At 51.8% G+C, this 25,208-nt stretch overlaps 13 protein-coding genes across 13 annotated transcripts; 6 read left to right on the top strand and 7 right to left on the bottom strand.

The window, feature by feature from the left end:
• Positions 1-427: 427 nt before the first annotated feature.
• Positions 428-1,698, bottom strand: BDQ94DRAFT_3779 (Efg1 domain-containing protein). Its single transcript, XM_026775615.1, has 2 exons — positions 1,313-1,698; positions 428-1,210 (listed from the first exon to the last, which is right to left on the bottom strand). The coding sequence occupies exons 1-2, from the start codon at positions 1,638-1,640 to the stop codon at positions 588-590; spliced, it is 951 nt and encodes a 316-aa protein (XP_026632279.1). The 5' UTR covers positions 1,641-1,698; the 3' UTR covers positions 428-587.
• A 366-nt stretch (positions 1,699-2,064) lies between these two features.
• BDQ94DRAFT_176872 (uncharacterized protein) lies at positions 2,065-6,735 on the top strand (the record flags this gene model as incomplete). Its single annotated transcript, XM_026772770.1, has 6 exons — positions 2,065-2,834; positions 2,884-3,873; positions 3,918-4,010; positions 4,056-5,278; positions 5,698-5,838; positions 5,908-6,735. The coding sequence occupies exons 1-6, from the start codon at positions 2,285-2,287 to the stop codon at positions 6,733-6,735; spliced, it is 3,825 nt and encodes a 1,274-aa protein (XP_026632278.1). The 5' UTR covers positions 2,065-2,284.
• A 250-nt stretch (positions 6,736-6,985) lies between these two features.
• On the top strand, positions 6,986-8,361 carry BDQ94DRAFT_132750 (intradiol ring-cleavage dioxygenase). Its single transcript, XM_026764123.1, has 4 exons — positions 6,986-7,363; positions 7,440-7,804; positions 7,889-7,956; positions 8,034-8,361. Exons 1-4 carry the CDS (start codon positions 7,122-7,124, stop codon positions 8,220-8,222), a joined length of 864 nt encoding a protein of 287 aa, XP_026632277.1. The 5' UTR covers positions 6,986-7,121; the 3' UTR covers positions 8,223-8,361.
• An 81-nt stretch (positions 8,362-8,442) lies between these two features.
• BDQ94DRAFT_3761 (alpha/beta fold hydrolase) lies at positions 8,443-9,526 on the bottom strand. Its single transcript, XM_026775609.1, has 2 exons — positions 8,890-9,526; positions 8,443-8,838 (listed from the first exon to the last, which is right to left on the bottom strand). The coding sequence occupies exons 1-2, from the start codon at positions 9,317-9,319 to the stop codon at positions 8,477-8,479; spliced, it is 792 nt and encodes a 263-aa protein (XP_026632276.1). The 5' UTR covers positions 9,320-9,526; the 3' UTR covers positions 8,443-8,476.
• A 208-nt stretch (positions 9,527-9,734) lies between these two features.
• Positions 9,735-10,562, bottom strand: BDQ94DRAFT_164995 (uncharacterized protein; the record flags this gene model as incomplete). The annotated part of the gene is made up of 1 exon (XM_026770172.1): positions 9,735-10,562. One exon carries the CDS (start codon positions 10,560-10,562, stop codon positions 9,735-9,737), a length of 828 nt encoding a protein of 275 aa, XP_026632275.1.
• Positions 10,563-10,801: 239 nt separating this feature from the next.
• On the bottom strand, positions 10,802-12,229 carry BDQ94DRAFT_132747 (aldo/keto reductase family protein). The gene is made up of 6 exons (XM_026764122.1): positions 12,046-12,229; positions 11,972-11,982; positions 11,845-11,902; positions 11,586-11,770; positions 11,146-11,515; positions 10,802-11,066 (listed from the first exon to the last, which is right to left on the bottom strand). Exons 1-6 carry the CDS (start codon positions 12,112-12,114, stop codon positions 10,911-10,913), a joined length of 849 nt encoding a protein of 282 aa, XP_026632274.1. The 5' UTR covers positions 12,115-12,229; the 3' UTR covers positions 10,802-10,910.
• A 480-nt stretch (positions 12,230-12,709) lies between these two features.
• BDQ94DRAFT_132746 (putative translation factor pelota) lies at positions 12,710-14,816 on the top strand. The gene is made up of 3 exons (XM_026764121.1): positions 12,710-13,005; positions 13,064-13,552; positions 13,632-14,816. The coding sequence occupies exons 1-3, from the start codon at positions 12,928-12,930 to the stop codon at positions 14,283-14,285; spliced, it is 1,221 nt and encodes a 406-aa protein (XP_026632273.1). The 5' UTR covers positions 12,710-12,927; the 3' UTR covers positions 14,286-14,816.
• On the bottom strand, positions 14,806-15,869 carry BDQ94DRAFT_132745 (uncharacterized protein). Its single transcript, XM_026764120.1, has 2 exons — positions 15,767-15,869; positions 14,806-15,709 (listed from the first exon to the last, which is right to left on the bottom strand). Exon 2 carries the CDS (start codon positions 15,475-15,477, stop codon positions 15,220-15,222), a length of 258 nt encoding a protein of 85 aa, XP_026632272.1. The 5' UTR covers positions 15,478-15,709; positions 15,767-15,869; the 3' UTR covers positions 14,806-15,219.
• On the bottom strand, positions 15,527-16,716 carry BDQ94DRAFT_164992 (uncharacterized protein; the record flags this gene model as incomplete). The annotated part of the gene is made up of 4 exons (XM_026770171.1): positions 15,527-15,709; positions 15,767-15,840; positions 15,889-16,534; positions 16,591-16,716. 4 exons carry the CDS (start codon positions 16,714-16,716, stop codon positions 15,527-15,529), a joined length of 1,029 nt encoding a protein of 342 aa, XP_026632271.1.
• A 1,431-nt stretch (positions 16,717-18,147) lies between these two features.
• Positions 18,148-18,581, top strand: BDQ94DRAFT_132742 (uncharacterized protein; the record flags this gene model as incomplete). The annotated part of the gene is made up of 1 exon (XM_026764119.1): positions 18,148-18,581. A coding segment is annotated over one exon (284 nt), but the record flags the coding sequence as incomplete, so codon positions are not given.
• On the top strand, positions 18,580-18,904 carry BDQ94DRAFT_132741 (uncharacterized protein). The gene has a single exon (XM_026764118.1). The coding sequence runs from the start codon at positions 18,612-18,614 to the stop codon at positions 18,798-18,800; it is 189 nt and encodes a 62-aa protein (XP_026632269.1). The 5' UTR covers positions 18,580-18,611; the 3' UTR covers positions 18,801-18,904.
• Positions 18,905-19,262: 358 nt separating this feature from the next.
• Positions 19,263-20,684, bottom strand: BDQ94DRAFT_3708 (ER lumen protein-retaining receptor). The gene is made up of 3 exons (XM_026775593.1): positions 20,477-20,684; positions 20,128-20,414; positions 19,263-20,066 (listed from the first exon to the last, which is right to left on the bottom strand). The coding sequence occupies exons 1-3, from the start codon at positions 20,574-20,576 to the stop codon at positions 19,446-19,448; spliced, it is 1,008 nt and encodes a 335-aa protein (XP_026632268.1). The 5' UTR covers positions 20,577-20,684; the 3' UTR covers positions 19,263-19,445.
• Positions 20,684-21,013, top strand: BDQ94DRAFT_164990 (uncharacterized protein; the record flags this gene model as incomplete). Its single annotated transcript, XM_026770170.1, has 1 exon — positions 20,684-21,013. The coding sequence occupies one exon, from the start codon at positions 20,684-20,686 to the stop codon at positions 21,011-21,013; it is 330 nt and encodes a 109-aa protein (XP_026632267.1).
• Between the last annotated feature and the right edge of the window lie 4,195 nt (positions 21,014-25,208).

Genomic DNA, 25,208 nt, shown 5'->3' with positions numbered 1-25,208 from the left:
AAGTGTGTTTGGAGCGATGCACTCGTTTCAATGTTTTGATTTACTAGGTTCTGGAAACCTTGTTCCCGCATGTACCGGCGTTCGTCTCGCCCTGTTGGGTAGAGGATAGCTGGAACCGCGTGCTGGGATTTGCAAGCATCGCTCTGCTGTGAGCATGCTATGAGATATGACATGATGATTTCGCGACAAGTGCCAGTCACTTAGTCGGCCCAGAGAGATATCGGGAGTGTTGACTGCTCTGAGAATCTTTGGGTCACCACTGCGCATCTTTCGGGTGTTCTGGCGAGCTGAACTGCCACACGATCGACGTGTATTTCTCGTTCATCTACTGTACTTAGAAGGATGGCGAAGCCGGAGTTGGTGAAAGCATCCACAAACAATCTTTTAGACTCGAACTGGTTCTTAGCATCTAGCCTTTGTCGTTCTACTGTAGGAACTCGGATAGTTGAAAACACTTGATCATTGGGTATCGTATAAGGGCATAGCCGCACACTTCAATGAGAAAGGCCCAGGAAAGAAACAGATAAGACATGTAACTCCAACTCCAGAAAATGCGTTCACGCTCAACCAGCCCAGACATGGCAATTTCACATCTCAAAGAAACCGCCATCACTCTCATCGCCGTCATCATTGCCTGCATCCCGCATGACATGGTCTTCAGCAGGGCCCCTAGACCTCTTCCTATCATCCACCTTCCTGGACCTGTCCCTGCTCTTTCCAGCCTGCGACGACGACATCCCACGCTCTTGACTCTTCTTCGCCTTATCACCAGCCCTCTGACTTCTCTCCTCCTTCTTCCGATCCTTCTCCCCAGCCTTCGCCCCTGACTCCAGCTTTCCATCCCTCAACATATCCAACGTCCCATCCTTCATACACTTCTCCACCACATGCCACATCGCCGGCTTATCGGCAACCGTCGCATGCACCATTCCAAATCGCGCATCACCGTCCGAGTCAGCGCCATCACCACCATCCTCAGCACCGTCTCCCTTAACCTTCTTCTTCTGCTCCGCGTACAAGGCGATATACTTCTCATCCAACGGATAGTAAATAGTATAGTTCAAGTTCACGCGAGCGACCCGGAGCTTCTCCGCCAACGAAGCAAGTTTCTTCTCCTTGGTCTTGGTATCCATGGCATCGGGTCCAGCACTCGAGACTTCCTTTTCGCGGCGCACCAGCCGGTTCACGTCTTTGGTTGCGGTTTTGCGGTCTACAGATCGAGTTTCAAATTAGCAACAGCCCCCCATATAAAAACCACGGCACAGCAAGACATCGTAAGAAAGAGGGCGGGGGTAGAGGAAGAAAAACATACCCAAAAACCTAACAAAATGATACTTCTTAATCATCTTCGACCGATCCCTCCTCTTCAACTCATCCTCCAATTCCTTCTCATACCCGGACAACGCGCGCTCCTGCACGATGCGCGCATCGGCCGGCAAATCCGCCTTGTTGAGTAGACGCTTCACATCCCGGATACGTTTCTTGAGCTCGTTGACAGACGGGTATTTGTGTTCTTTCTTGGGGAGGAGGATTTTCTTGCGCGGGCCTGCTCCGGCTCCGGGCGCTGCAGCAGCATCGGCATCGTCGGAGATATCGTGGGATTTGCGTTTTCTGTGGGCGGGGGCGTATTCTCGTGGCATTTTTATCTGAATTCTTGGTTTCCGGGAGCGTCTAAAATGAGAGGGAAAAGAGGGGAGGCAGATGATAATTGTTTGAATTATTTTAATGGAATTAAAGAAAAAGTGATAATAGCCGGATCATTTATCGGGCCGGGAAAAAAGCTCCCCGGATTGTGAGAGGACGAGATTGGCCAATCAGCGCGGGGATAGTCCCATGACGCGCGCCGCAATTCAAGGATATGGATTGAACTAGTACTACTATTCTCTTACCTTTTTCTCTACAATTTACCATCTTCATCTCTACTTACAACAGGATCGGGGGTTACAGGCCTGGCTGTTGCTCAGACAGTCTCCCCAATGTGCGATTGACACTGGGAATCATAGAAGAAGAAATAATCCCCCACCGATGGGCAGTGACACATCAGATTCGCGCGGCTGAAATCATATCTCAGTTGGTGACCGGTCCAGTCGCATCTGCGACGAAGCCCCAGCCCAGCCCAGCCCAGCCTAGCCCCAGCCCCCGAAAAGACCACAGGGGCTTGCGGCGTGCAAGTGTAAGTGTGTGAGTGTGTGAGAGGTGGGCACACATTAAAGCACACAAAAGCGGACAGATCACAAAACCCACAATCCATCTACCCCAAAAAAGAAAAAAATAGAAAAGAAAAATGGAAAAAGCCATCCGGTGGTCCCCCACCTCCACGACAGGCGAACAACGCTTCCTCACCGTGGACGTGACGGGAAAAGCCTTCCGATTGTGCAAGGTAACCTCATATGAGCGCGGCGGCCGTCTAGAGCATGAAGAGCTAGCGACGCATACGAAAGTGCCCGCGTTCCGGGCGTTCGATTGGTCACCGGTGGATGAATCGTTGGTCGCGGTGGGCCAGTCATCCGGGGATGCGACGATTCTGCGCATGAAGAGCGATAGTCAGGAATCGTACTCGTTTCCGATTCGACATCAGCGGTACTGTAATGCGGTTGCGTTTAGTACGCATGGGTTGCTGGCTGCAGGACTGGACCGGGTGCGCAATGACTTCTGTTTGAACATCTGGGATGTTAATCAGAGGTTGGCGAGTAAGGCTGTGAAGGGGTTTGTGGAGCCGTTGAGGAAGTTGGCCAGTTCGGAACCGATTACTAGTGTGAAGTTCTTTAGTGATCAGCCGGATACGTTGGTTACGGGAGTGAAGGGGCAGTTTGTGAGGATCTATGATTTGAGAGGTGGGTTTCTTCCTTGTTTTCCTGGTGGGTGGGTGCTGATTGAAAACAGAGGGACCTGGAAACCCGTCGCTGCAATTTCCCACTCGCTGTGTGCATAACATTGCTATTGACTGGCTCGATGAGAATTATATCGCGTCTTGTCAGCCTACTAATGACCCGACTATCTGTATCTGGGATCGGCGCATTGGGTCGCGCTTCATTACGCCGGCTGTTGGGCCGGCAAATGCCCTGGAGACGAGCCAGCTGGGGCCGTCGCTGGAGTTCGGGAATGTCATTGCGCCCAAGTCGACTATCTGGAGTTTGCGCTTCTCTAGGACCAAGAGGGGCTGCTTGGGTGTGCTATCCAATACGGGGCATTTCAAAACCTACGACATTGTCAAGGAGTATCTGGACGAGGAGATGCGCTCGTCCATGGATGAGACCCTGGGGCAGGGCGCGGCGAGGAACTACCCCGAGCAGATCTACACCAAGCACGTCCGAGATGTTGTTACGCCTTACAACCATCCGTCTCGGGGGTACGATGAGAAGGACAGGGTTGTGGCATATGACTTTCTCAATATGAGTCCGGGCAATGAGCCCAGCGCCATCACTATTTCCGGCAATGATGAAGTGAAGATTCTCACTGCGAAGCCTCCAGTGCCGCCCGTGCGGCTTTCGTCGCAGGGAACATTGATATGGGGTACCACAGATGAGGACTCTGATTTCCGAGCGATCAATCCCCAGTCCAGTCACGGGTTGAGCATTTCGGAGATGGTGGAAGACCTCCGCGAACGAGCGACATCTGAGTCGAATGGGCAGGCTTCGCAGAAAGGACGCCGGGCCGTCAACCGGCCAGCGACACCTTTGTCGAGCCGTGAGGCTAGAGAACATGCCTTGTCATTGGGGACCTTGGGCGGTCGGCTGCCTGTGAAGGATGCTCTGACTCTGTTGTCGGTGAACCGGTTTCGCTGCAAAGAAGGCTATCTGTTTGACGAGGCACGGAACAAGAAAATACTTGCTGATGACCCGTGGCTGCAGGGCTTCTGGGATTGGGTTGAACGTAAGTGCGCAGCCGAGTATCACGGATTGTACTGACCGCATTAGGCGCACGTTCCGACTCTAGTAACGAATCTATGATTATCAACGGGCTGGATCTGAATTACCTGGGCGTTTACGATGTCTGGAACAATGACTTAGGTATGTCACCTCATGCCTGATGCCATGCATGGCTGACTCCAACAGGAGAGAGTCTCCATGACCGACGAGTCGGCGGCAACCCGGCATCCGACATTCACGAAACCATCGTGGAGCTGGTTCAGGATCAACTCAATCTCCCCGAGACGAAAGGCTGCGAGACTGAATACCCCGAGCATCGCCGGCTGTGCCTGCGACTGTGCGGCGCGGCGCAATCGCACCGAGAGCTAGAAGAGATGGTCAAGACATTGTCTGCTGACAAGCAGCACACCAAGGCCGCTGCGCTGGCCATGTTCCAAGACGAAGCGAAACTCGCGTATCTGGCTCTGCGGAGCCACGAGCCCACCCAAGCTCACAAACTCCTCGCCATGGCTATTGCTGGAGCCGCGAAAGGCGACACCGACTCAGACTGGGAAGACACCTGCGCTGAAATCGCTAAGGAGCTTACTGATCCTTACGCGCGAGCGATTCTTGCGCTCGTAAGCAAGGGCGACTGGCGTTCTGTCATCCAGGAGACCACCCTTCCGCTCAGATACCGGATCGAGGTAGCGCTGCGCTGGCTGCCAGACGACGACCTGACGAGCTATCTCCACGAAACCACTACCACTGCCATTCAGCAAGGCGACATTGAAGGTATCCTCCTGACCGGACTCAACCACTCCGCCATGGACCTATTCCAATCCTATATCAACAAGTACCACGACATCCAAACGGCCGTACTAGCAATGAGCCACACCGTTCCCCGCTTCATCAGCACCTCACCCGACCGCGCACGCTTCGAATCCTGGCGCGAGACCTACCGCCAGCAGATCAACGCATGGAAACTGCAACTGGAGCGCGCACGCTTCGACGTCGGCTCCCGCAAGTTCGCCGTCACCTGGGACGGGCGCAAACTAGTCGACCCGCCCCGCCAACAAGTCAGTCTCACCTGCAATTACTGTACACGACCACTCACGCAGCACGACGCTTCCTCACAACTGACCCCCTCGGTGACGGGCGAAGTTACACACCCGACGCCAGGCAATCCCCTGGGCAGCGCCGCCATGTCCGGCACAGTATGTCCCCGCTGCGGACGCCATATGCCACGGTGCGGAGTATGCACGCTATGGCTAGGAGCGCCGGACCCGATGTCCAAGGCTTGTGTGGCGGCAGATGCGGCGGGACGGCGGCCATCTGAGACGGAACTGATGCGGCGGTTTATAGTGTTCTGCATCAATTGCAACCATGGGTTCCATGCGCATCATGCGCGGGAATGGTTTGCGCGGCATAAGGTGTGTCCGGTGGCGGAGTGTAGTTGTATTTGTGATCGGTGACCCTATCTGGAATAAGTGTAAAGGATCGGATATATGATTTTGTTTGACTGGGAAGGATGCGTTATTGTGATATACCCATTTCGCGGTGTTTGCTAGTTTAGGTTGATGCATGAAGTATAATCTAGAGATAGATGGGTGGGAAGCATTAATAGCATTAATATAATTAACTGTATTGTCATTGACTGTCAGTTTTTTTCCATGTCAAAGAGTGAACGATATAGTGAATGTGATAGTCGGGGAGCAGAAGTGGGCCCGCGGAGGTGGAAAAGTTCCGCCGAGCCCCTCCATCTTTACTCTCCGCACATCTCGTTAACACTCCATCTGCGACTTCATTTCATCTCTACCGATCTCGCAATTACACTTGATTGTACACTCAGCAAGTCACCATGCCTAAGGGTCGCCCTCCTGCCAGCCGCGCCGTCACGGTGTCCAAAGCACTAAGTCTGCTTCTCCGTCACGCCGCCGAAAAAGAAGGCCTACCGATAGATGCACAAGGCTACGCCAATGTGTCTGACGTGGTGCGTCCTTTCCCAGCAGAATCATAATCCAAGGATTAATCACCAACTAATATGGAATTTGGTATACAGCTAGCATGGCGCAAACTTAAGTCCCTAAAAGTCACCTTCCCCGAGATCGTCGACGCCGTCGCCAACTCCGATAAGAAGCGATTCGCGCTGCTATACACCCCATCTACATCCCAACCTACACCAACCGCTACAGAACCAACCCCTACAACTACATCTACAGACCCCACCACAGAAACCGAACCCGAAGTAAAAGAATCCACTGACACAACCACCACAACCACCGCCCTCGCTGCAACCACCACCGACACCAACCCCACGCACTACCTCATCCGCGCAACGCAAGGCCACAGCATCAAGACCGTTGAAGCTGCGCACCTCCTCGAGAAACTCTCCCTCTCCGACAAAGACAAACTTCCGCGCACTGTCGTCCACGGCACATTCCACTCCGCATGGCCGGCCATCTTTTCCTCCGGTGGACTACGCTGCATGGGCCGCAACCAGGTACATTTTGCGACAGGGCCAGCAGTGGAAGATGTGTTGGCGGGAAATGCGGTGGCGGCGCCGGGACAGGTAATTTCGGGGATGCGGAGGGATGCGCAGGTGTTGATTTATGTGGATTTGGAGAAGGCGTTGAATGCGGGATGTCCGTTTTGGAGGAGTGAGAATGGGGTTATTCTTAGTGAGGGGATCAGCATAAATCAGAATGAGGATGGGAAAGAGGGGGAGAAGGAAGAGAAGGTAGTGCCGTTGGAGTTTGTGGATGTGGTGGTGGAGCGTAAGATGGGCAAGATTTGGGAACGCGGACAGGTGGTGCAGGAGTGGCCGTCGGAATGGGCGCAAAAGGGGACTAGACAGAAGGGGGGTCCGACGGGAAGGAATCGTACTTGATACTTAATTGCATAATATGGTGGATAAGTAGTTAGTGAATGCATGCCGTATGCAACCATCAGGCAATGGATCAATCCGCGTGGGGAATTATCTCCCATACAAAGTTCCAGTATTTCCTTCCGAAACGTGCGGGGAAGACATCGGAACATCATCCGATCAGCGCCAAAGTGGCTTTCCGACCAGCGACAGCGAATCCGGGGGATCCATTAACAATCACTACTAAGTACTTAAACTAGTTACTATATAACCACCAAGCACCATCTTAGTTCAACTCTGCTAGTTTCCTCTCTACATCCTCCCTCACTTATACCCCATACCTCCCTCCCATACACATACATACATACCCATCAAAGAACAGAAAATTAAAAGAAGAAAAGATATTCAAAATGCCGCGCTTCGACCCCAACTTCACGGACAACGTCATCAACAGCATGGGTCCCAAAACGACCCCGCGCTTCCGCCAATTGATGACCGGTCTAATCCGCCACGTCCACGACTTTGCGCGCGAAAACGAACTCACCGTGGACGAATGGATGGCTGGCGTGAAGCTCCTCAACTGGGCTGGTCAAATGAGCGATGATAAGCGTAACGAGGGACAGCTTGTTTGTGATGTTATCGGACTTGAATCGTATGCCTTACCCCACCACCACCACCACCACCACCAAACCCCCACACACAGACACATACTAACAAATAATCTATAGCCTCGTAGACGAAATCACATATACATTGGCCAACGAAGCCCCCGACGCCCCCACCGCAACCGCCATCCTCGGCCCATTCTTCCGCGCCGACACCCCCTACCGGGACAACGGGGCGAACATCGTCCTGACCCCGCCGCCCGATGGCGAAATGGCATTCATGCACGGGCAAGTCGTGGATTTTGCGACCAAGGAGCCGCTCGTCGGGGCGACTGTTGAGGTGTGGCAGGCTAGCACGAATGGGTTGTATGAGCAGCAGGATCCCAAGCAGGAGGAGTTTAATCTCCGCGGGAAGTTCAAGACCGATGAGCAGGGTCGGTATAGCTTCTACTGCTTGAGGCCGACGCCGTATCCGGTTCCTGATGATGGTGAGTTTATTCCCCTTTCCCCTTTGGGGGATGGGTTGGAGGGAATGGTAGATGAGGGGTAGGCTAACTATGGTGGTGATATAGGTCCCGCTGGAAAGCTGCTCGAGTTGATGGATAGACATCCGTTTAGGCCGGCGCATATTCATATTATTGTATGTCTACTAACCCCCTTCTTCTGTATATTGACTGTGGAGAAGGAATGTGGAAATACTAATGAGGTATGGTGTAGGCTACATATGACGGCTACAAGCCCCTCACGACGCAAATCTTCGATTCCAAGGATAAATACCTGACCAATGACTCGGTGTTTGCGGTCAAGGATTCGCTGATTGTGGATTTCGTGCCTCGCAAGGATGATCCTCAAGCTGGTCTTGAGTTGAACTATGATGTTAAGTTGGTGCGGGCGCCGGCGAACTGATCTATTTACTTTCATACTCTATATTCGTTTATCTATATATTTTCGATACGTGACAAATTGTATTGTATGAGCGATTGTCTATTGACGTTTGGGTTGTGCATTGTTCTAGACTTGTAGTGCAGAGTGATTTGGTCATGTGCTGTATTGTAGCTTCATCACGTATTCGTACAATGAGGTATCTAAATCATACCAATTCATACGCTATGCTTATAGCTTTAATCACATGATAAAATCTAGTTTAAGATACTAGCCAGTTACAGGGTTCGCACAAACCCCCCAATAAGTCCTCCAACCTCCTCCGGCGCCTCCACACAATGCCAATGCCCGACTCCCCGCAACACCTCCAACTTCTTCTGCGCACTCGACACGCTCGCATGAATATGCTCGCACCCCTCCATCGACGCCGATTTATCCTCCTCGCCCGCAATCAGCAAGTACGGCGCCGTAACCTTCGAGTAATCAATCACCGGCGCATTAGCAATCGCCAAGCAGAGCGCTGCGTAACCCTTGGGGTTCTGTCCAATGATCAGTTCACGAATGAACGACTTCACGAGTGCGGAGCTGCGGGAGCCGGTTGCTCCATTGGGGATGGTGTTTGCCATGGGTTCCATGCCAGCTGGGATAGATGTTAGTGTACATTCGGATTGACTGATTGGTGGCTGCTCACCCTTTGAGACTGTCTCGCTGCGCTGCGTCATCACCTCTGTGAGCTTCTCAGACGGGTGAGTAGGCCCGATAGCTACGACGCCTGATATGCGGTCGCCGTACTGTGCGCCCAGGAGTGTCACTACAAGGCCGCCCATTGAGTGGCCGACGGCCACGGCCTTGGGCACTTGTAGTGCATCTAAGACCCCCACGACATCGGATGCGATGGAGGCAATGCTGATGGCGTCGCCGGTGTATGTGGACCGGGCTGAGCCGTAGGTATCGAGGGTGATGCAGCGGTGGTTATTCAGGTAAGGGAGGATAGGGAAGTAGTAGTTCTGCGACGAGCCCAGGCCGTGGATGAAGATGATGGTCTGGCCGTTGGCCGGAGCACCGTCCGGGTGGGTATCGGCGTAGTAGATTTGGTGGTTGTTGACGGTGACGGTCGGCATGGTGTCTCTTCTGGAATGTGTCTCCAATGGATAGTGAAAGGTGAAAGGTGGGAATGTTGAGAGGGGAGATGCTTGCCGGAGATGATCGATCGGATATGCACCTAGCTCTGGTGGCCGACGTCATGTGCGGGGAGCTGTGGCCTCAACATTTTGGCCTCTCTTTCCACCACGACTTGTCTGTTCCGATATTCATCTTCCTCGCTGCATCCGCTGCATGCCAATACAGCTTACCATCATTCACCTCATTCACTCACCGCGCTGAATCCGTCGGATCGAAGGTTTCGTGGCGGGGAGGCGAGCCGCCAGCTTATCACCGCCCGAGCCGACGAGGGGCGCCGCTATCCGACAGGCGGATCGCCTTCGGGTCGGAAGCGCTTTGTTTATCTGCCATATACTATAAAAGTATTCGCTCGGATCACACGGCATCCAGCGCAACCAGTGCTTGTTCGAATTCCTCGTCTATATCATATTCGTGACCGAATTCTTCGAGGAGGAGTGCCGTGTCGTCTTGGAATGAGTCGGCAGCTGAGTGGTCCTCCGGCTGAGCTTGCTTCTCCGGCTGAGCGTGGTTCTCCGGCTGCGGCTTATCCTGCGGTGCTCCTTGATCTGGCGCAGTAGTATTCCCCGTCTCTTTGATGATATCCTCATCATAAAAGATAGAACAACAATCAGAGAACTCATCCTCCTCTTTAGCCTGAGCCTGCTGTTCACCCTCATTCTCACCCTGATCGCAACTCGTAGCCTCATCCCTATGATCCTCGCCCTCACCCTCCTCCCCCTCATCCCCAGTATCCAAATCCAAATCCGCCTCAGCAGCATCAACAACCGCCTCCAAATCCTCCAAAAGATCCTCATCCACCTCCGTATCCCCTCCCTCATCTACTTCTGTATCCCCACCTCCACTATTACTTCCCCCCTCCTCCCCATCCCTCTTCTTAATAAAATTGAACAATAAAGGCTGACTCGATGGCGGCGCGGGCGCATTCGGATCCGGCAATCCCATGCGCCCCAATCTCCTGCGTTCCTCTCTATCGCGCGCTTCTTTCTCCGCTTTCTTCTTCTTATTCGCGACTCGTTTCTTCTCCTTGTCGCGGAGCTGCTGGGCGCGTTTCTCGCGCTCTTGTTCACGCTCGATGCGCGCGATCTGCGATGCGGTGAACTGGAAGCGCTTGTTGCTGCGCTGGTAGCGGCGGCGCACGGTGCGGGACTTTTCGAGGATGATGCGCTTGCTTGGGGAGGGCATTTTGGGGGGTGGTCGGGAAGTAGGAAGACATTTGAGGATGAGGAGGCATGTCTTGCTGTAGAGGGAGGGAGGTTATTGTGGAGAGGCCATGCGTGTGTGGTGGTGTATGAATGTGTTGTTGATTATAGTTTGGATGTACTCCGTAGTTGGGGTGGAATGCGGAAGGAGGCCGCGACGGGGATATGTTGTGCCGAGATTGGCTTCCTATCACCGCTTGTTTACTCCGAATCAACTAACTGTCTTGTTTAACGTTGTCTGCTTTGTTTCTATTCACTATTTTCTTTTTCTGTTCATTCTAATCTATCTTCCATTGACAGTGACTAACTCTCATCCAGCAGATCTACTTATCTATATCTTCGAATCCCTCGCCGGATCCCAACTAACAGGAGCATACTCCGTCGTCTGCAACTCCTCCATATCCTCCGCGGACAACTCGAAATCAAACACCTGCGAATTCTCCACGATCCTCGACTCAGTCACTGATTTAGGTAGCGGCACATATCCCTACACCTCGTTAGCATTGCATCCCTCCAACCACCCCGCCTCATCCCCCATAAAAGGAAAAAGAAGGAAGAGGACGAACCTTCTGCAAACTCCACCTCACCAAAACTTGCGCCTCACTCTTCCCATACTTCGCCGCCAACTTCCTCAACACCGGCTCCTGCATCCTCTTCGCCTGCACAAGCGGCGCATACGCCTCAACCACCACCCCCCTCGCTCTCAGCCAACCCACAATATCCTCCCGCGCACACCACGGATGAATCTCATACTGCCCAACGGAAATCTCTCCTCCCCCGCCGCTCCGAATATACTCTTCCAGCTCTTCTAGATGCCGGATGCCGTAGTTCGATACACCTAAGGAGCGGATCTTCCCTGCTGCTTGGGCTTCGACGAGTGCGCGCCACGCACCGAGGCGGCCGCTGCGGCCGCCGTAGGGGGCGTGGAGGAGCATGCTACATTTCCCCCCAGTACTGTTAGCATCTAAATCGTAGGTTCGTAGAGGGATTATGGAAACAGACGTACAGATCAATATACCCCAATCCCTTGGCAGCAGCTAGACTAGTCTCGATCGCTTCTTTGGCTTTCTCGTAGGACATGTGCGTGGTGGGGATCTTGGTCGTGTAGAAGATTTGGGAGCGCGGGATGTTGGAGCGCTGAATAGCGAGGGCGCATTCAGCTTCATTGTTGTAGAGTTGGGCGCTGTCGATCTATCGTTCCCCAATTGGCTTTTGTTAGTTGGTTTATAGGTTAAGAGGGGGTGGTTGTGGTGTGGTGTGCGTACATGACGGTATCCGAGTTCCAATGCTTTGAGGGTGACGGATTCGGTGACGTCGGCGGGACTGTTGATGATAGGTTAATTGAGGAGATGGTCCTGAGTGGGTAGGTGTGATAGATGGGTGGGAACGCACGTTTTATAGACCTATACAAAACACGCGCTTATTAGTAGACGGTATCATCCAGACAGAATTGAAGGTATACTCACACCAAATCCAAGAACGGGAATCTCGTACCCCGAGAGCATTTTCTTGGTTGACTGTAGCGAGAGGGACATCTTGATCTCTAGCCCTTGGATCTACTATTCTTACAGAGAGAGGTGTGTAAAGGTAGAAGAAGCTGTCCATTGATCAACAAGGAGAGATACGAGACTAATTTATATCTGCCGCCCTCGCCGCCGGAGCTCAAGGTTCCCTCGACCCGAGAAACTGAACGAACTATTATTAAAGTAATGCCGCTCATCCCGCCCCACGTCGATCGAGAACAGAAAGGCATGGGGGTTCAAGTAAATTAGTTGAGCCGAGATGAGAGCTCGGGTTTAGAGGGTCCGGTGTGGTGTGCTAAATTCTAATCTTCGTAATTTTATCTGATTCTATATGTCCCCGATGATTTATATCTGTGGAGAGGGAGAGTCTCCGGACTCTCTGCTATAATGTTCATCGAATTGACATACCCACTATGATACATTAACCCACTACTAGTCAAAGGCATGGGCTTATTATCTGATCATCTTATCTCCGACCAGGGCTTAGGTCTTAGGGTTCCCCCTCTTATCGATAGGCCTCGGTCGGATGACACACTCGCTAGTCCGCTTTAGGATGGTCCCGCAGCTGGCCCTGGCCTGAGGCTACCGCAGCCAGTTCGGTCGTCATCATCCAGAGCCTGATTGGAAGGGATCTATCCGTCGAGAAGATCACATACTTATACCCTATCCCCTTAGTGACTGGTGATACATATAAAAATACTGGTCTCCTCAGCTTATAATCAAAGGTCGAGGAACTAAGGGCATCTGCTACCACGCGAGGCTGTCTGTCCCAGTTATCAAAACGTTACCCCGCCGTGCGAGGAACCTTGCTGCTCTACAGCCAAGATGCGTCTCATCAAGAACAAGATCGAGCACAATGGCTCCGGAACGGTGACCTTGTGTCCTGAGGAGCCTGAGGACATGGTACGGTATACTCTGTTCCTGGTCGAGGGGTAGCTCTTTGTTTAACTAACGGCTTTAGTGGCACGCATACAACCTCATACGACCGAACGATCTCCTCCGCGCCAGCGCTATTCGTCGTGTCACCACAACTCAAGAAACCGGTTCCACTACCTCAGCTCGAGTCCACTTGATGCTCGAGATCCGTGTCAAGAACCTCGACTTCGATCCGCAGAGCTCGCAGCTGCATGTTAGCGGGACTATTGTGAACGAGACGGCACATACGAAGATCGGACAGCACCATACACTCGATCTGGAGCTGAATCGGAATTTCACGTTAGAAAAGGAAGTTGGCGCGGACGGCGAGGGCGTCGGATGGGACAGTATCGCGGTGCAGATGTTGAAGGATGCGGTGGATGAAGGGGGACAACGGAGGGCGGAGGCGGTGGCCGTGGTGATGCAGGAAGGGTTGGCGCATATTTGCTTTATCGGACAGTTTCAGACTATCCTAAAGCAGAAGATTGAGATGTCGGTGCCCAGGAAACGACATGGTGGGGGTGATCATGATAAGGTGGGTTGTACCATTATTGATAATCCATCCCGGTGTTGGGGTTAGTGGCTTGTATGCTGACAGGTCTTCGTGGTAAAAGGGCATGTCGAAATTCTTCCAGGTTACACTCGATACGCTGCTGCGCCAGCTTGAATTCAACACCAGCTCGGCTTCACTCACTAGCAGCGAGACCGTTCGGCCGGTTCTCCTTGCATCGCCAGGCTTCGTGGCCTCCGGCTTCCAAAAGTACATCCAGTCGCAGGCATCCACTTCGACGCCGGCGCTTAAACGCCTCCTACCCAGTATTGTGGTTGTACACTCTGCTTCCGGTTATCTGCACTCGTTAGCGGAAGTCCTGCAGTCCCCGGCTGTGAAAACCATTCTTGCCGACACCAAGTACGCGCGCGAGACAAAGCTCATGGACGACTTCCTCGACCAGCTCCGCAAAGAAACCAACAAAGCGACGTATGGTCCGCGCGAGGTTGAATTCGCTGTCGACCAGGGTGCCGTTGGCCGCGGTGGTGGCGTGCTGATCATCTCCAATCGGCTGTTCAGGTCACAGGACGTGGCGGAGCGCAAACGCTGGGTATCGCTGGTAGATCGGGTACGGGATGTCGAGGGTGGAGAGGTGCGAGTGCTCAGCTCCGACCATGAGAGTGGAAGGCGACTTGATGGGCTAGGAGGGGTGGCAGCCCTGTTGACGTTTCCTATATTGGATGAGGATATAGAAGGGGAGGGGGAGGTCGAGCATTAGAGCCTATGTTTTGGGTGTGCACAGCCCGGGCACCTGCTGCTACTCCCTTCCTCTCGTAAACCCTGATGCTGGGTGTCTAGCCCCGTAACGTTGAACGAATGCACGACCCTCATAGCTAGTGTGTCTAAGACACTTATCATTCAAGTACCCGGAGAAGGTCCGAACGGAATGAATGCAACGGCAAAGACGTGTACAACTTCCAGCAAGCCCCCCGAGGAGGGGGTGGAAGACGACAGCGACGCTAGAAGCGCAGTAACCATTCCTGGCGCTTGTTTCTGGAAATCCTGTGCTCCGCCTGCTGGCGCAGGACTGACGGCAGGATTCGACGGAAGGCAATACAATTAGATGCTAGCAGACGATCATGTTGTCATCGGTGTGCGCAAGATAACTGTGCCATGAACACTAGTCCTACACCCGAGGAGCCAAAGCAGGCGGTAAAACCAGCGCCATGGGAAGAAGTTGACAATCCCTGCTGCTGCGGCTGAAAGGTGCATGTACATGTACATGTACATGTGCATGGCATGGCAGAGCATGTCATTGCATTGGCCGGTAACACCAGGCTAAACTTAGCCGAGTAGTAGTTTTGTTACCGGGTCCAGACTGCTTGAGTCACTGACTGCATTCCTCCTAAAACACCACCAGTCAGGCAACCTGCTAGGCAACATGGATCTGTACGTAAGCGTGTGGAGGATCAGCCCGGCGGCTCTTTCATAGGGACCGAGGTCCTCCAGCTGTCGTGTGGCTTGGGGCTGCTGGCGGCTAAGAAGTGACCTCGTCAGATGCAGCCTATCTCCCACCCAAAGAGGCTAGCTGGTTCTCTAGTCGAGCTGATCTTCAGCCGTTAGATGACCAGAAAGTTTAATTGTGATCGCTTAGCAGCTGGGAAACTCTCTAGGGGCTGTACGACGCTGGCTTCGTCTCTTTGTCCGTCGCATTAGCGTCCAGAGAAGGCCCGTCCTTGATTGGCATTCTCGTTCACTCTCTCGATGTCGGGAGACGCTTCCTCGGCTTCCATGATTTGAGATTCACGTTGCTCAAAAACGTCCAGCAATATGTCATTCGCATGCAATCGGTCACAGGGTATATCCAAGTAAAAAAAGAAACTCATCCAGACGTAAACAATCATCCTTGCGTGTAATTTCCCCCCAACAAAAAAGAAAGCCCCAAAGAAATCAATAATGCGCTTCATCATCCCTCCCAAAAAAAGTCAAAAAAGTACATTCCCAAAACAACCACAAATGCTACTTCGTACTACCACTGGCCACACTGGAGGCCAGTTTTGACCATGATCGCTTTCGCGATTGTTGAGGATCAGGTATTCGTGTCCGCGGACCAGTGCTACGCTCCCGGTTTTGTGCATCGAGGTATCGCAGTTGGGCTTCACATTGCTCTGGAGTGTACGGTCCCGCTCCGAACTCCTTCATCTAATTCGTAAACTAATTAGCAAGGTCCATTGGGTCAAAGTGGTCCTAGGGACTCACCTTTTGTGCAATTACGTTGTATTTCTCATGCTCCCAGTACTCCCGCGCTCTTATGAGCAGTCGGATCTGGATGACTTGATCGTTAATTAGTTGACAATTTGCGACAGCTCGGGCGCACGTACTCACATCATTCTCATCCCACCGTGCCAACCGCTCCTTCCGTCGCCGCAACATGCGCATTTGCAGACGTGCCTCCGAGGCATCTTTGTGGAACTTGTTCCGGAACATCTCCCGGATTACTTTCCAGGCTAGATTCTGCTCCCGAAGCCGCTCCACAAATGCGTCTTCTTCCTCAGCTTGCGGGTCTCTCCTCCCCCGACCCGGAGCCCGGGGCCTTTGGCTGTTTTGAGCGTCGGTTGCCCCTTGTCGTCGCTCTTGCTCCATGCGCTGGAGCCCTTCAGGATTAGGTAGTATTGTAACCGGTGCTTCCCGGGGTGTGACTGCCTGCTTGGGTCCACGTCGGGCCCTTTTTGCGGGTGGCGGTTGAGGTGATAGGATGGCTTCGCTGAAGCCAAAGTCGGGTTCCTCTGAGGTATGTCCCAAACCTGCGGTGACTGTACGAGGGAAACTGCTGGGAAAGGGTGCGGTGATGCCCAGGCCTTGTGGTGGGACAGACTCGGGAACGTTGTAGTGGAATTCTTGTGAATGATGACTGAGCACCGGGCTTGGTCTGAAGGAGCTATCCGGAAGGCTGATCGGAGTCAAGATGGCACCAGTCGGGAAAGCGGCTGCGGTGGTATAAGGATGGCTGACACCTGTATAAGGTGACTATATGCCGGACTGGTTAGCAATCGGCGATCCAATAACATCTGAATACAACGTACAGTATCGAGTGCGGTCCACTGAGGCTGCATACTGGCATAGTACTCGTCAAGTCCATCTCCAGGATTGGAGCCACCATGGCTGAACACCATTGGCGCCGAGTATCCAATGGGTGTCTGAGGATACATTGGGAAGGCCAACGTGCGCTTTCTCGGTTGCAAAGGATGCAGGGGCTGTTATTGTGGAATGAATGTAACGTGGATGAAACACGCAAGAGGGCAAACTGCCAGCAGTGACAAGGAGACTAATATAATAGATGATCAAACTGGGCGAATGAACGAGTAGAGTGATTAAGAAGGCTTCTTCGGAATGAGTCAGATAGAAAAGAATTATAGTTCTTCACAAGTCGTAATCGTCAGGCGAAGGGCAAAGATTGCTTTTGAAATGAAATGTGGAAGGATGGAGAGGAAAAAGTTTGATGGACGTGCGTGTGGGTTCATATACTCGAGTAGGAGATATCAACAAAAGACAAAATGCCTCGCAAGGCAGGCCAGAAGTGTGAAGCCTTTGGTGATCGGGCTTAGAGAGCTCTAGTGAACATGGTAGGTACCGCCCACTTTCACTGTGCCGCAAAATTTGAATCGCAATCAGAGGTGTAGGTATGACCAGACGCCTGCATTTAAGCGCCCGCTGATTCCAGGCGGATGGCTCCATTTTCTAGAGGGGCAGGGGAGGAGAGAGAAATAATTTCTCATCTCTTGACATGACATGAGAAGGGAGACAATCCAGCCCCCAAAACCCCCCGGGGCTCAGACTTTGCATTCCCAGGCCCACCCACGTTACTCAAGAGCAAGGCAGTACCTGCTGCGATCTTAGTTCCGATGTACTGGATCCCTGAAGTGGGCACTGTCGAATGGGTAATGCCATGGAAGAGTGACAAAAACCGATACTTTAGCGAACCGCCCAAGGTCCATATCAAATGGCACTCAGTGGGTTAGCGCTGGAGATGACAGTATTTGCTAATGGTCAAGTTCAACGGAGAAAGCCTAGCGGATAAGGAAGTTCCGGGTAAAGGATAGGGAAAAACTTGAAAAAGTATAATAACAATAATTAAATGACTACAAATCCGTCAAAAAAGCGTGAAAAATACACCAGAAAGTCTCCGAACGGCAGATGAACGCATCGCCAGTTCCTAGCCGCTACGGGAGGTGGAGATGGAGGGTGAGAGCGGCCAAGAGAAGACGAATTGACAAGCTACTAGACGCAGCCCCAACAACGGTAGGTAATAAGCCAGGATTCTGGTGCTTTGTTAGCCGGACGCAACTAAATCCTGTTCGGAAAGCTGTGGAGGAAACACGGTCACCAGCAAAACCGGCGGAGAGCCATCAAGGAAGCTCTATGAGCAGGGGTAGTACGGAAAGATAGGCCATTAAGCGCTTCTCCGTCGCTGCGGCTGCAAATCCCGGTGGATCAGAACGGACTGGACTAGGCTAGGCTGGCGGGCTTGTCTGACAGACATGGGGAGACATGCTTGTTGTGGTTTTGCGATCGGACTAGTGTAATCGCCCTACGGAGTCGAGCTGACCACCAAGTATGCCCGTCAGGCCCGTAATGAACGTCCATGATGTATGGTTTCTCCCCATTCAGTCCACTCATGCGCGGGTGCCGGGAAGGCTGTCCCCTGGATCCAGCAGGTTCTGATATGATCGGTCCGGTGCTCATCCTGCCGGCTACCTGCGTTCAACCAAAGCCACGTGTCCCCGAAAGGAAAGGTGAGTTACGCGCCAGACGAGATGAGGATGGATGGGGTAGTCCTCTCCAAGACCTGCGAGTTGCTTCAATGGACGTCCATCTCCAACCATTATTCCAGACCGGAGATTCCCGCCATGGCACTGGCGCCTAAGGAATCGCCGGTTTGCTCGGGGAGGCCGTCTTGTTCTGGAATTCGGTTAGTGCCTTTCGCGCCAGATTTTCATACTGGACTTCCTTTCGGCGTCCGCGAGGGATTTGGCCCTATGGAACGGCCTTCTGACCGGCGTGTCATCGAGGCCCCTCCTACTGTCGGTTTGCGCACATCACCGCCATGTGGATGATCTTCATTCTTTCAGCGAGTCGAACGATCGGGGCCCCCGGGGCGTATCCACGTGATGTCACTTGGTCTCTCAATTTCCCCTCAGGGTTAGTGGATGACACCTTGTCATCAATCATAGTTTTTCCCCTTCATGAACGAAGACGAGGACAAAACAGGCCCGTCCTCAGGCTCACGCGCTAACACTAGTAATGATCTATTTTGGACCGGGCGCGGATCTGATCAAGAGCAGGAGGATGTCGGTCAATGCCGGATTTACCGAATGAGGGCAAGGTTGTCGCCTAGGCGTTTTCGGCCCTCAAAATGGCCCCTTCGTTCCTCCCTCTCGTCTTTCCCCCTTTACCTGGGTTCCTCTTCGATGGTCCAATGCCCACACGAGGAGATGTGGCTATGGGTAGGCGCAGCAATGGCTGGTTGCAGTCCTGAAACGATGGGGTCGTTTTCACCTGTGTTTCACCTATAGCCCCTCGTATGCTGGGGGATGATCTCATCTAGTAATCAACCCTGCCACTGAATCATGGATGATCTAACCGTCAGCAATGGTTGAATTGGCATTCAAAATGTCCGTGTCTCAACCTGGTTTGGACCCATTCTGCATTACTACATTTCCAAAAAAGATATAATTTGAGATTGTGAAAACTTGATGACGTGAGAGAAATTCCATGCAAACAAAGACCCGAGCAATAAAGAAACAGACCATGAAGGAAGTGAAAGGGGGAGAACGAGCCCTAGGGATGTATATAATGCCCCGAGGGCAGTTGAATCGTGTAACCAAAACCGGCTGATCTGCAGCAGGGTTTCTATATATGGGGTTTAAGGGCAGATAGTTCATTCGTGACTGCCCGTTACCCCGGTTGACTGCTTCGGACGAACGCCCCCGTTCACAGGGTACCCGTTATTGTCCTCGTCGTCTTCTTCATCTTCTAAGAACCCTTCCAGACTCTCGTCTTGGCTTGTCCCACGATGGTTTCCTAGCGTATCGTCGGCCGAGACGGAGATCCCCCTTGCTCCCCAGCGGTTGTTCCTGGGTCTACCGCCACCAGCAACTTCCTCATCCTCCACGTCCTCCTCGTTCAAATTCTGCTCCTCATCTGCACTCCTTCGCTGCCGGAAATTCAGTATCTTGCTCACTAGCCAGCTATGGCGGAAATCTTCCGAGTCAACGACACCGCCGTTTCGGAGCTTCACGCGTTGGCGGGAGTAGTAAACCCAGGCGAAATCGACGTAGAATGCCGTCTGGATGACACCGTAGAGGTCTGCAATTACGTCCCAATGACCCTCAGAGCCCAGTCCCCGCACAAGCCAATTGAGAATATAGAAGGCACGGTAGGATCCCAGCATAAGCAGGTAGTATGAATCGATGACTGTCGGAACGGTCGTTTGGCGCAAGAGCAACAATTGAGGGAGAACACAGACGGACTCTAATATAATCGAGAAAGTCCAGCAAGTCTGCATATCATCACGGTTCGGTTAGCGACGTCTACAGGCCAATGCGAGCCATCCCACTTACCTCCGTGAACCATCTATCGGGATAACCACGATAGAAGATGACAATAGATATAGGAGCCAGAACCAGAGATAGAGCGACCGATATTATAGCCATCTTCCAGGCTCGCTCCCTTTCCCGTGTCCGGGGAAATACTCTCATCATCAGGTATAAAACGTAGAAGGAGGAGATGATATAAAATAGCTTGAAGAATACGAGGTAGAAGTGCTTCCATCCTGCCTTCGAGAAAAGGTCGAGATAACGAGTCACGAACACCAAAGCATAGAGCATCTGCGTCAGAAGGGAGACTCCTATTATTTGAAACAATGCTTAGCTCGCAGCACACTGCAAAAATGCAAGTTATTATACGGACCTTCTGCGCTCTTATTGCGATGGATAGCCCATATCAAGACACATTTGGAGGAGATATGGGAGAGATCGGCCAGTAGCCGGAAGATATTGAGGTTCAGCATGGTCAATAGTGTATATATAGAAAGCTTGACACGCAGCTTTCACTGTGGAATCGTCCTGCAACCCACTTCTAGAGTACCATCAAGATAGCCCAGTAAGTTCGCGAGAGATGGTCCTCAATGGTCCTCGTGTGGACCGTGCTCAGTTAATCAACCCAGAGACCCGGTCGGGTAACGTAGGTTGTCGGCCACTGTATGACAATGCGGTCAATGCGAGAGATTATGGAAAGTGTAAGACCAAGCACACTGGTCTTAAAGAGGCTGAAGATGCCACGACAAGAGCTGATGTAGCAGTGATGAGCGGTCTAATTGTCATGGACCTGCACCGGCCGCGTCGACCTGTGAGCTTCCGCCTTATCTGGTCTCAACCAAGGGAGCTCACCGTCACCGACGGGATCCACCTGCACCTGGGGGCCCCGTGCCGCGTGTCCCTCACGTGACCATCGGCGTGTCACAGTATCTCTCCTTGGTGACGTCAGGACGCCCTGTCCACCTTCTATCTCCGGTCTTCTTTCAATAGGGCAATGGTAGAAGATGTTTTCTGGTTTGAAAAGGCATACCGTGCTATGCCCTAGTACTCAAGAGCTTTTCAAAAATTTTATCGATCATCAGCGAACCACCTATAAAGTGGTATCGAGCAGCGCCGGGAAGCCTCACAGCTGTCAAGAGTTAACCCTGCCTCTACCATAGCAGTCTCCTGTAAACAACTATTGGCAGAGAACAGGTAGAGAATACAAACTAGATCTTTCTGATTAACTTCAGGCTACTACAGACCCCTTCCTGACGTTGAATGTGCCATCAACTGTGTAATCCAATTTGAATGCTTGCCATGGACGCTGTGGGTTGGTTAGTAAAAACTTTTTATTCTCTTTTCGTCATGCTCTCTAAAGCCCACAGCCGCCGAGTATAAGTGCCATCAAAACTAAAAGTGGGTTTAAGCGCATGGTACTAGCTCGGTGGTAGATGGTCTCGACAGACCGTTGCGCCAACATGATCGCACCAAATTCGACACCGATGTGTAGATATTGCTGCACCCCTACAAATTCAGTTGCCGCCTCATCCCAAGTAGCTAGTAGACCAAGACTTGTAGATTAGTTGCTAACGCAGCAGTAGTAGCTCGAGGCTACTCCATTCGCGCGCTGCGTATGCATGGGAAACAAGAGTGGGGTAAAGGTGCCACCGCGTCTGGAGTAGAACGCTGCGATTGCCATCTCGGAAACTTCGGAGCCCATAGAATCATTGATGGTAGGGGCTTGTGCTTGCTATACAGTTCGATGGCGCTAAACTCGCAAAACAGAGCACCAAGTGCGTGAAGAGGATGAGAGAATTGGGGCAAGCAAAAAAAGGGAAGATCGTGTCGACGGGTATATTGTCGAAGGTTCTCTCTTTAGAGAGCACCATATTATATCGCACTCTTGACTCGGATACAACAGCTAGTAATCCCCGAGTGGTGTAATCGAACGCTGGTTTTGTCCCTTCTTTGCTTTGTCGTCTAACTCCATTTTCAGCTCACATGCAATTCAGAGGAATGGCTGGCTATTCGCTAGAGCATCTCAGTACTCGCTCTTGTGGGTTTTTCAGATCCAGTGAAAGGCACACCTAGTAATGGACATAGTAGATTACGCACCAGTTTGTGCTCCTAAGCTTCGGAGTGGTTTGACCCATGCTGGCTGTAGATGATTCCTTGATTCTAGCTTGTGCGTCAGGACACCTTGCTTGTCTCATCCATGCTTCTAGGAGAGACAAATGAAGATTTTAAGAAGGAATATGGCAGAATGTTGAGATAGCTGAATCAAGATTGTTGATCGTGTATAGTAATGGTCGAAGTTAGTTATGAGCAGCAATTCTGCCGCCAAATATCGGCCTTGTATGGGTCTGCGAGCTGAACCTTTGAACTCACATCTTCTGAAAAAGGCCTAGTAACATCATGCTTTTCAAGGACACCCAGCTAAAATCGTGATCTTGTTGAATACTAGAACTATGGTCCCCTGACTCACTGAGAATATTCTATGAGAGGAACGCATCGCAAGTCCAATACCCCTGCTGCTATAGCCGCTAAAGATAGGGAGATTGTGCCAGTAAAGGGCTTAATGAATATCATTATGGTTTAATGGAAAGAGGGAGATAATATCATTAGTTGGTTGCTTGACTAGGTGGAGATATATGGTAGAAATGAAGAGGAGAGGGGTGTCAGATATCAGTTCACATCCACCAAGTGGCCTCTCAGGTAGATGCTGGCCCCCTTCGCAGCACTTGTAGGTAGCTCCCGGTTTAGTCAATCATCTCAGTGGAAGTTACTTCGGGACGTATAGTATGGTACCTTACGTGGGCGTTTGAGCATCAAAAGTTTCCGAACTTCGGGATGTAGTATATAACAAGAACGAACAGTAACAGTATTAGCTCAATGCCATGTACTCAAGCTTATAAGCCTACTTGAATGCAGGCAGGTCATATTTTCCCTGTCGTCGAAAGAATGCCTGTCCCAAGTGACCTTCGAAGCAAAAGCTAGTACCGATTTCCTTGCAATAGAGGATACGCAACATCGTTACTTCGAGCGTAGGCACCCCATTAGACCATTTCAGGCAAGAAGCTTGCATATAATGTATCGTAACATGACTCTAGTGTATTGACTCTGAAACGAACCTTCGGCTAATAAATCACCTAAGTTTAAACAAAGCTCTGTTCGCAAGATGGAGGTAACTGAAACCTAAGAATATAAAGTTGAGCATGTGCCACATTGCCTTGATTCGTGACCCACTTCTTTTTCTGCCTAGTTAAAGGGTAATCCTCTTCTAGAAAAGTTCTCCTTGCGAGCGCTAAATGCATTAAGGGTACTCTACCCTAAATAGGCTCTTTCGCCGACCAAGATAGGGTCATCGAAAAGGTTTCTCCATCTCGAGATCTCAGTAACGTGCTTAAACCTGGAAATCCCACTACAGGATTCGTTCCAAGTGAGTAGCTCAAAAAATTAAGGCGAGATTAATAGTATTCTAAGAGCTGCCCACACTCGAACAATGACCACTTTGTACATACCTGCACAATGACATACTCTGATGCTGTGATCCACCACGTGTACGCCATCGCCATCAGCCAATTCAGTCCCACAGCCTAGTTATTGCGTATTATATGTTAGAACCACTGAGACAAGCTATTCCAGCCTGGTAAGTAGTTGCATTGTTCGACTGCAAACCGAATGTCGGTTATGATTCCCTCCCTTCAATTGCATACGCCACTTCTTTAGCAGTCTGTTGTACATGGAGCTTCAACTGGTACTAAAGCGATCGCTGGATACAGTACTTGCCCAAAGAGGAAGACCATCGACATTCAGCCTGCAAGGTAAAGGATAGCGGGAATAGCGGACAGGACAGTAAGCCCTGTCATCGGAACGATAGGCGCACCGGGGGGACCGTGCTCGGAACGGACTCTCAGAGTTCCATAAAACGGTTCACGGGCCTATCTAGAACCTTTCAAACCAGCCTAGGAGGGTACAGATAAGGTGCTTGGGAGCGCGTGTAGAATGAACGAGAGAAGCTGTTTCTAGGGGGGCAAGCAGCCTACCTGACAAGTTACCTGGATCGATTTGAATTTGAAGAGAAACCGATCTTGCATCATGGGTCCCGCAAAGCCCTGCACTCATCATATGAAGCGGGAAGGGTGGACTAGACTAAAAGCAACGGTCGATGGGGAAAGGAGGAGGTAGCGGTCCTTTACCCCGCTCTCATTGTCTCCCATCAGGCCATTTCATTGGGAGGAAAAGTGAACCTGGCACCCACGTAAACAGCAAAGATCAGGATCCATGGTCCCTCGAGGTTTGCTTTTTACTTCATCTCTGGACTGCCAAGGCCCGAGATTTGCAGCTGGCGGCGCCCGTTTCATGTTGTAAGCTGCCTCGCGGTCATCGGGATGTCTGGACCCCCTCATTGGCCTTGCCAACCTGCTTGGTTCTACTAAACACTGCAGCATCACCAGGTTGACTTGGTCAAGCTGTCCAAAGACGGTGGGTTCTATGGTCAGATTGCCGCCACCACCATCATCGCTGTTCGTTTTGTTCACGGAACGGGCATTCTTGCCTGGATCCGTGGCTGACCAAGTGTTGAAGCTGGCTTCTAGAGATGGAGGTCTAATATGACTATGAAAAATCAACCTTGAGTCACCGGTCGGAAGAAAATGGGGAGACGGGAAAGCTCATCGTAGGTGTGAATACAAGGATAGGGTATCGGTAGAAGGACGCTGGGGGGGGGGGGGGGGGGGGGGGGGGGGGGGGGGGAGGGGGGGGGGAGATGTCTCATCTGGCTGGCGTCGTCGGAACATGGGTGTGATGGTGGCGGTGATGGTGATTGATCCAAAGTGTCAAGTGTATGTATCGCATTGACCCAGGAGGGGATGAGGGGAAGATAATCTAGATAATCGGTGGATGTCCTCGGCCTACGCAAAGGCGAAGAAGTAGAAGAAACGAAACCACCGGGTCATCCTTCCATCCAGGCAAATTTCTTTTTTAGGAAAAGAACGGGCCTATCGTGGATGGTGTGCAGAAGTGGTCCATGTACGAGAGTCGACCGTCTCCAGTAGTTCCGGTGGGCAGGACGAGTAGGAAGCCAGAGGAGGTGGCAGGAATGAATCTGATGCCTCGTCGCT

This window comes from Aspergillus welwitschiae (genome assembly GCF_003344945.1).
Source record: "Aspergillus welwitschiae strain CBS 139.54b unplaced genomic scaffold BDQ94scaffold_1, whole genome shotgun sequence".
Lineage (NCBI taxonomy): Eukaryota > Fungi > Ascomycota > Eurotiomycetes > Eurotiales > Aspergillaceae > Aspergillus > Aspergillus welwitschiae.
This window is presented reverse-complemented; position numbering and strand designations above follow the sequence as displayed.

Bases quoted from the DNA above. Each gene is read 5' to 3' on its own strand.
- BDQ94DRAFT_3779 (XM_026775615.1), bottom strand. From the start codon at position 1,640: ATGCCACGAGAATACGCCCCCGCCCACAGAAAACGCAAATCCCACGAT. The intron at 1,211-1,312 runs GTATGTTTTTCT...CTCGATCTGTAG, and splicing joins TCATTTTGTTAGGTTTTTGG to ACCGCAAAACCGCAACCAAA.
- BDQ94DRAFT_132750 (XM_026764123.1), top strand. From the start codon at position 7,122: ATGCCGCGCTTCGACCCCAACTTCACGGACAACGTCATCAACAGCATG. The intron at 7,805-7,888 runs GTGAGTTTATTC...GTGGTGATATAG, and splicing joins GTATCCGGTTCCTGATGATG to GTCCCGCTGGAAAGCTGCTC. The intron at 7,957-8,033 runs GTATGTCTACTA...GGTATGGTGTAG, and splicing joins CGGCGCATATTCATATTATT to GCTACATATGACGGCTACAA.
- BDQ94DRAFT_3761 (XM_026775609.1), bottom strand. From the start codon at position 9,319: ATGCCGACCGTCACCGTCAACAACCACCAAATCTACTACGCCGATACC. The intron at 8,839-8,889 runs GTGAGCAGCCAC...CATCTATCCCAG, and splicing joins CAGCGAGACAGTCTCAAAGG to CTGGCATGGAACCCATGGCA.
- BDQ94DRAFT_132747 (XM_026764122.1), bottom strand. From the start codon at position 12,114: ATGTCCCTCTCGCTACAGTCAACCAAGAAAATGCTCTCGGGGTACGAG. The intron at 11,771-11,844 runs GTACGCACACCA...GGGGAACGATAG, and splicing joins TGGAACTCGGATACCGTCAT to ATCGACAGCGCCCAACTCTA. The intron at 11,067-11,145 runs GTTCGTCCTCTT...AACGAGGTGTAG, and splicing joins TGAGGTGGAGTTTGCAGAAG to GGATATGTGCCGCTACCTAA.
- BDQ94DRAFT_132746 (XM_026764121.1), top strand. From the start codon at position 12,928: ATGCGTCTCATCAAGAACAAGATCGAGCACAATGGCTCCGGAACGGTG. The intron at 13,006-13,063 runs GTACGGTATACT...TAACGGCTTTAG, and splicing joins CTGAGGAGCCTGAGGACATG to TGGCACGCATACAACCTCAT. The intron at 13,553-13,631 runs GTGGGTTGTACC...TCGTGGTAAAAG, and splicing joins GTGGGGGTGATCATGATAAG to GGCATGTCGAAATTCTTCCA.
- BDQ94DRAFT_132745 (XM_026764120.1), bottom strand. From the start codon at position 15,477: ATGATGAAGCGCATTATTGATTTCTTTGGGGCTTTCTTTTTTGTTGGG.
- BDQ94DRAFT_132741 (XM_026764118.1), top strand. From the start codon at position 18,612: ATGTGGATGATCTTCATTCTTTCAGCGAGTCGAACGATCGGGGCCCCC.
- BDQ94DRAFT_3708 (XM_026775593.1), bottom strand. From the start codon at position 20,576: ATGCTGAACCTCAATATCTTCCGGCTACTGGCCGATCTCTCCCATATC. The intron at 20,415-20,476 runs GTCCGTATAATA...TTCAAATAATAG, and splicing joins TCGCAATAAGAGCGCAGAAG to GAGTCTCCCTTCTGACGCAG. The intron at 20,067-20,127 runs GTAAGTGGGATG...GATGATATGCAG, and splicing joins CCGATAGATGGTTCACGGAG to ACTTGCTGGACTTTCTCGAT.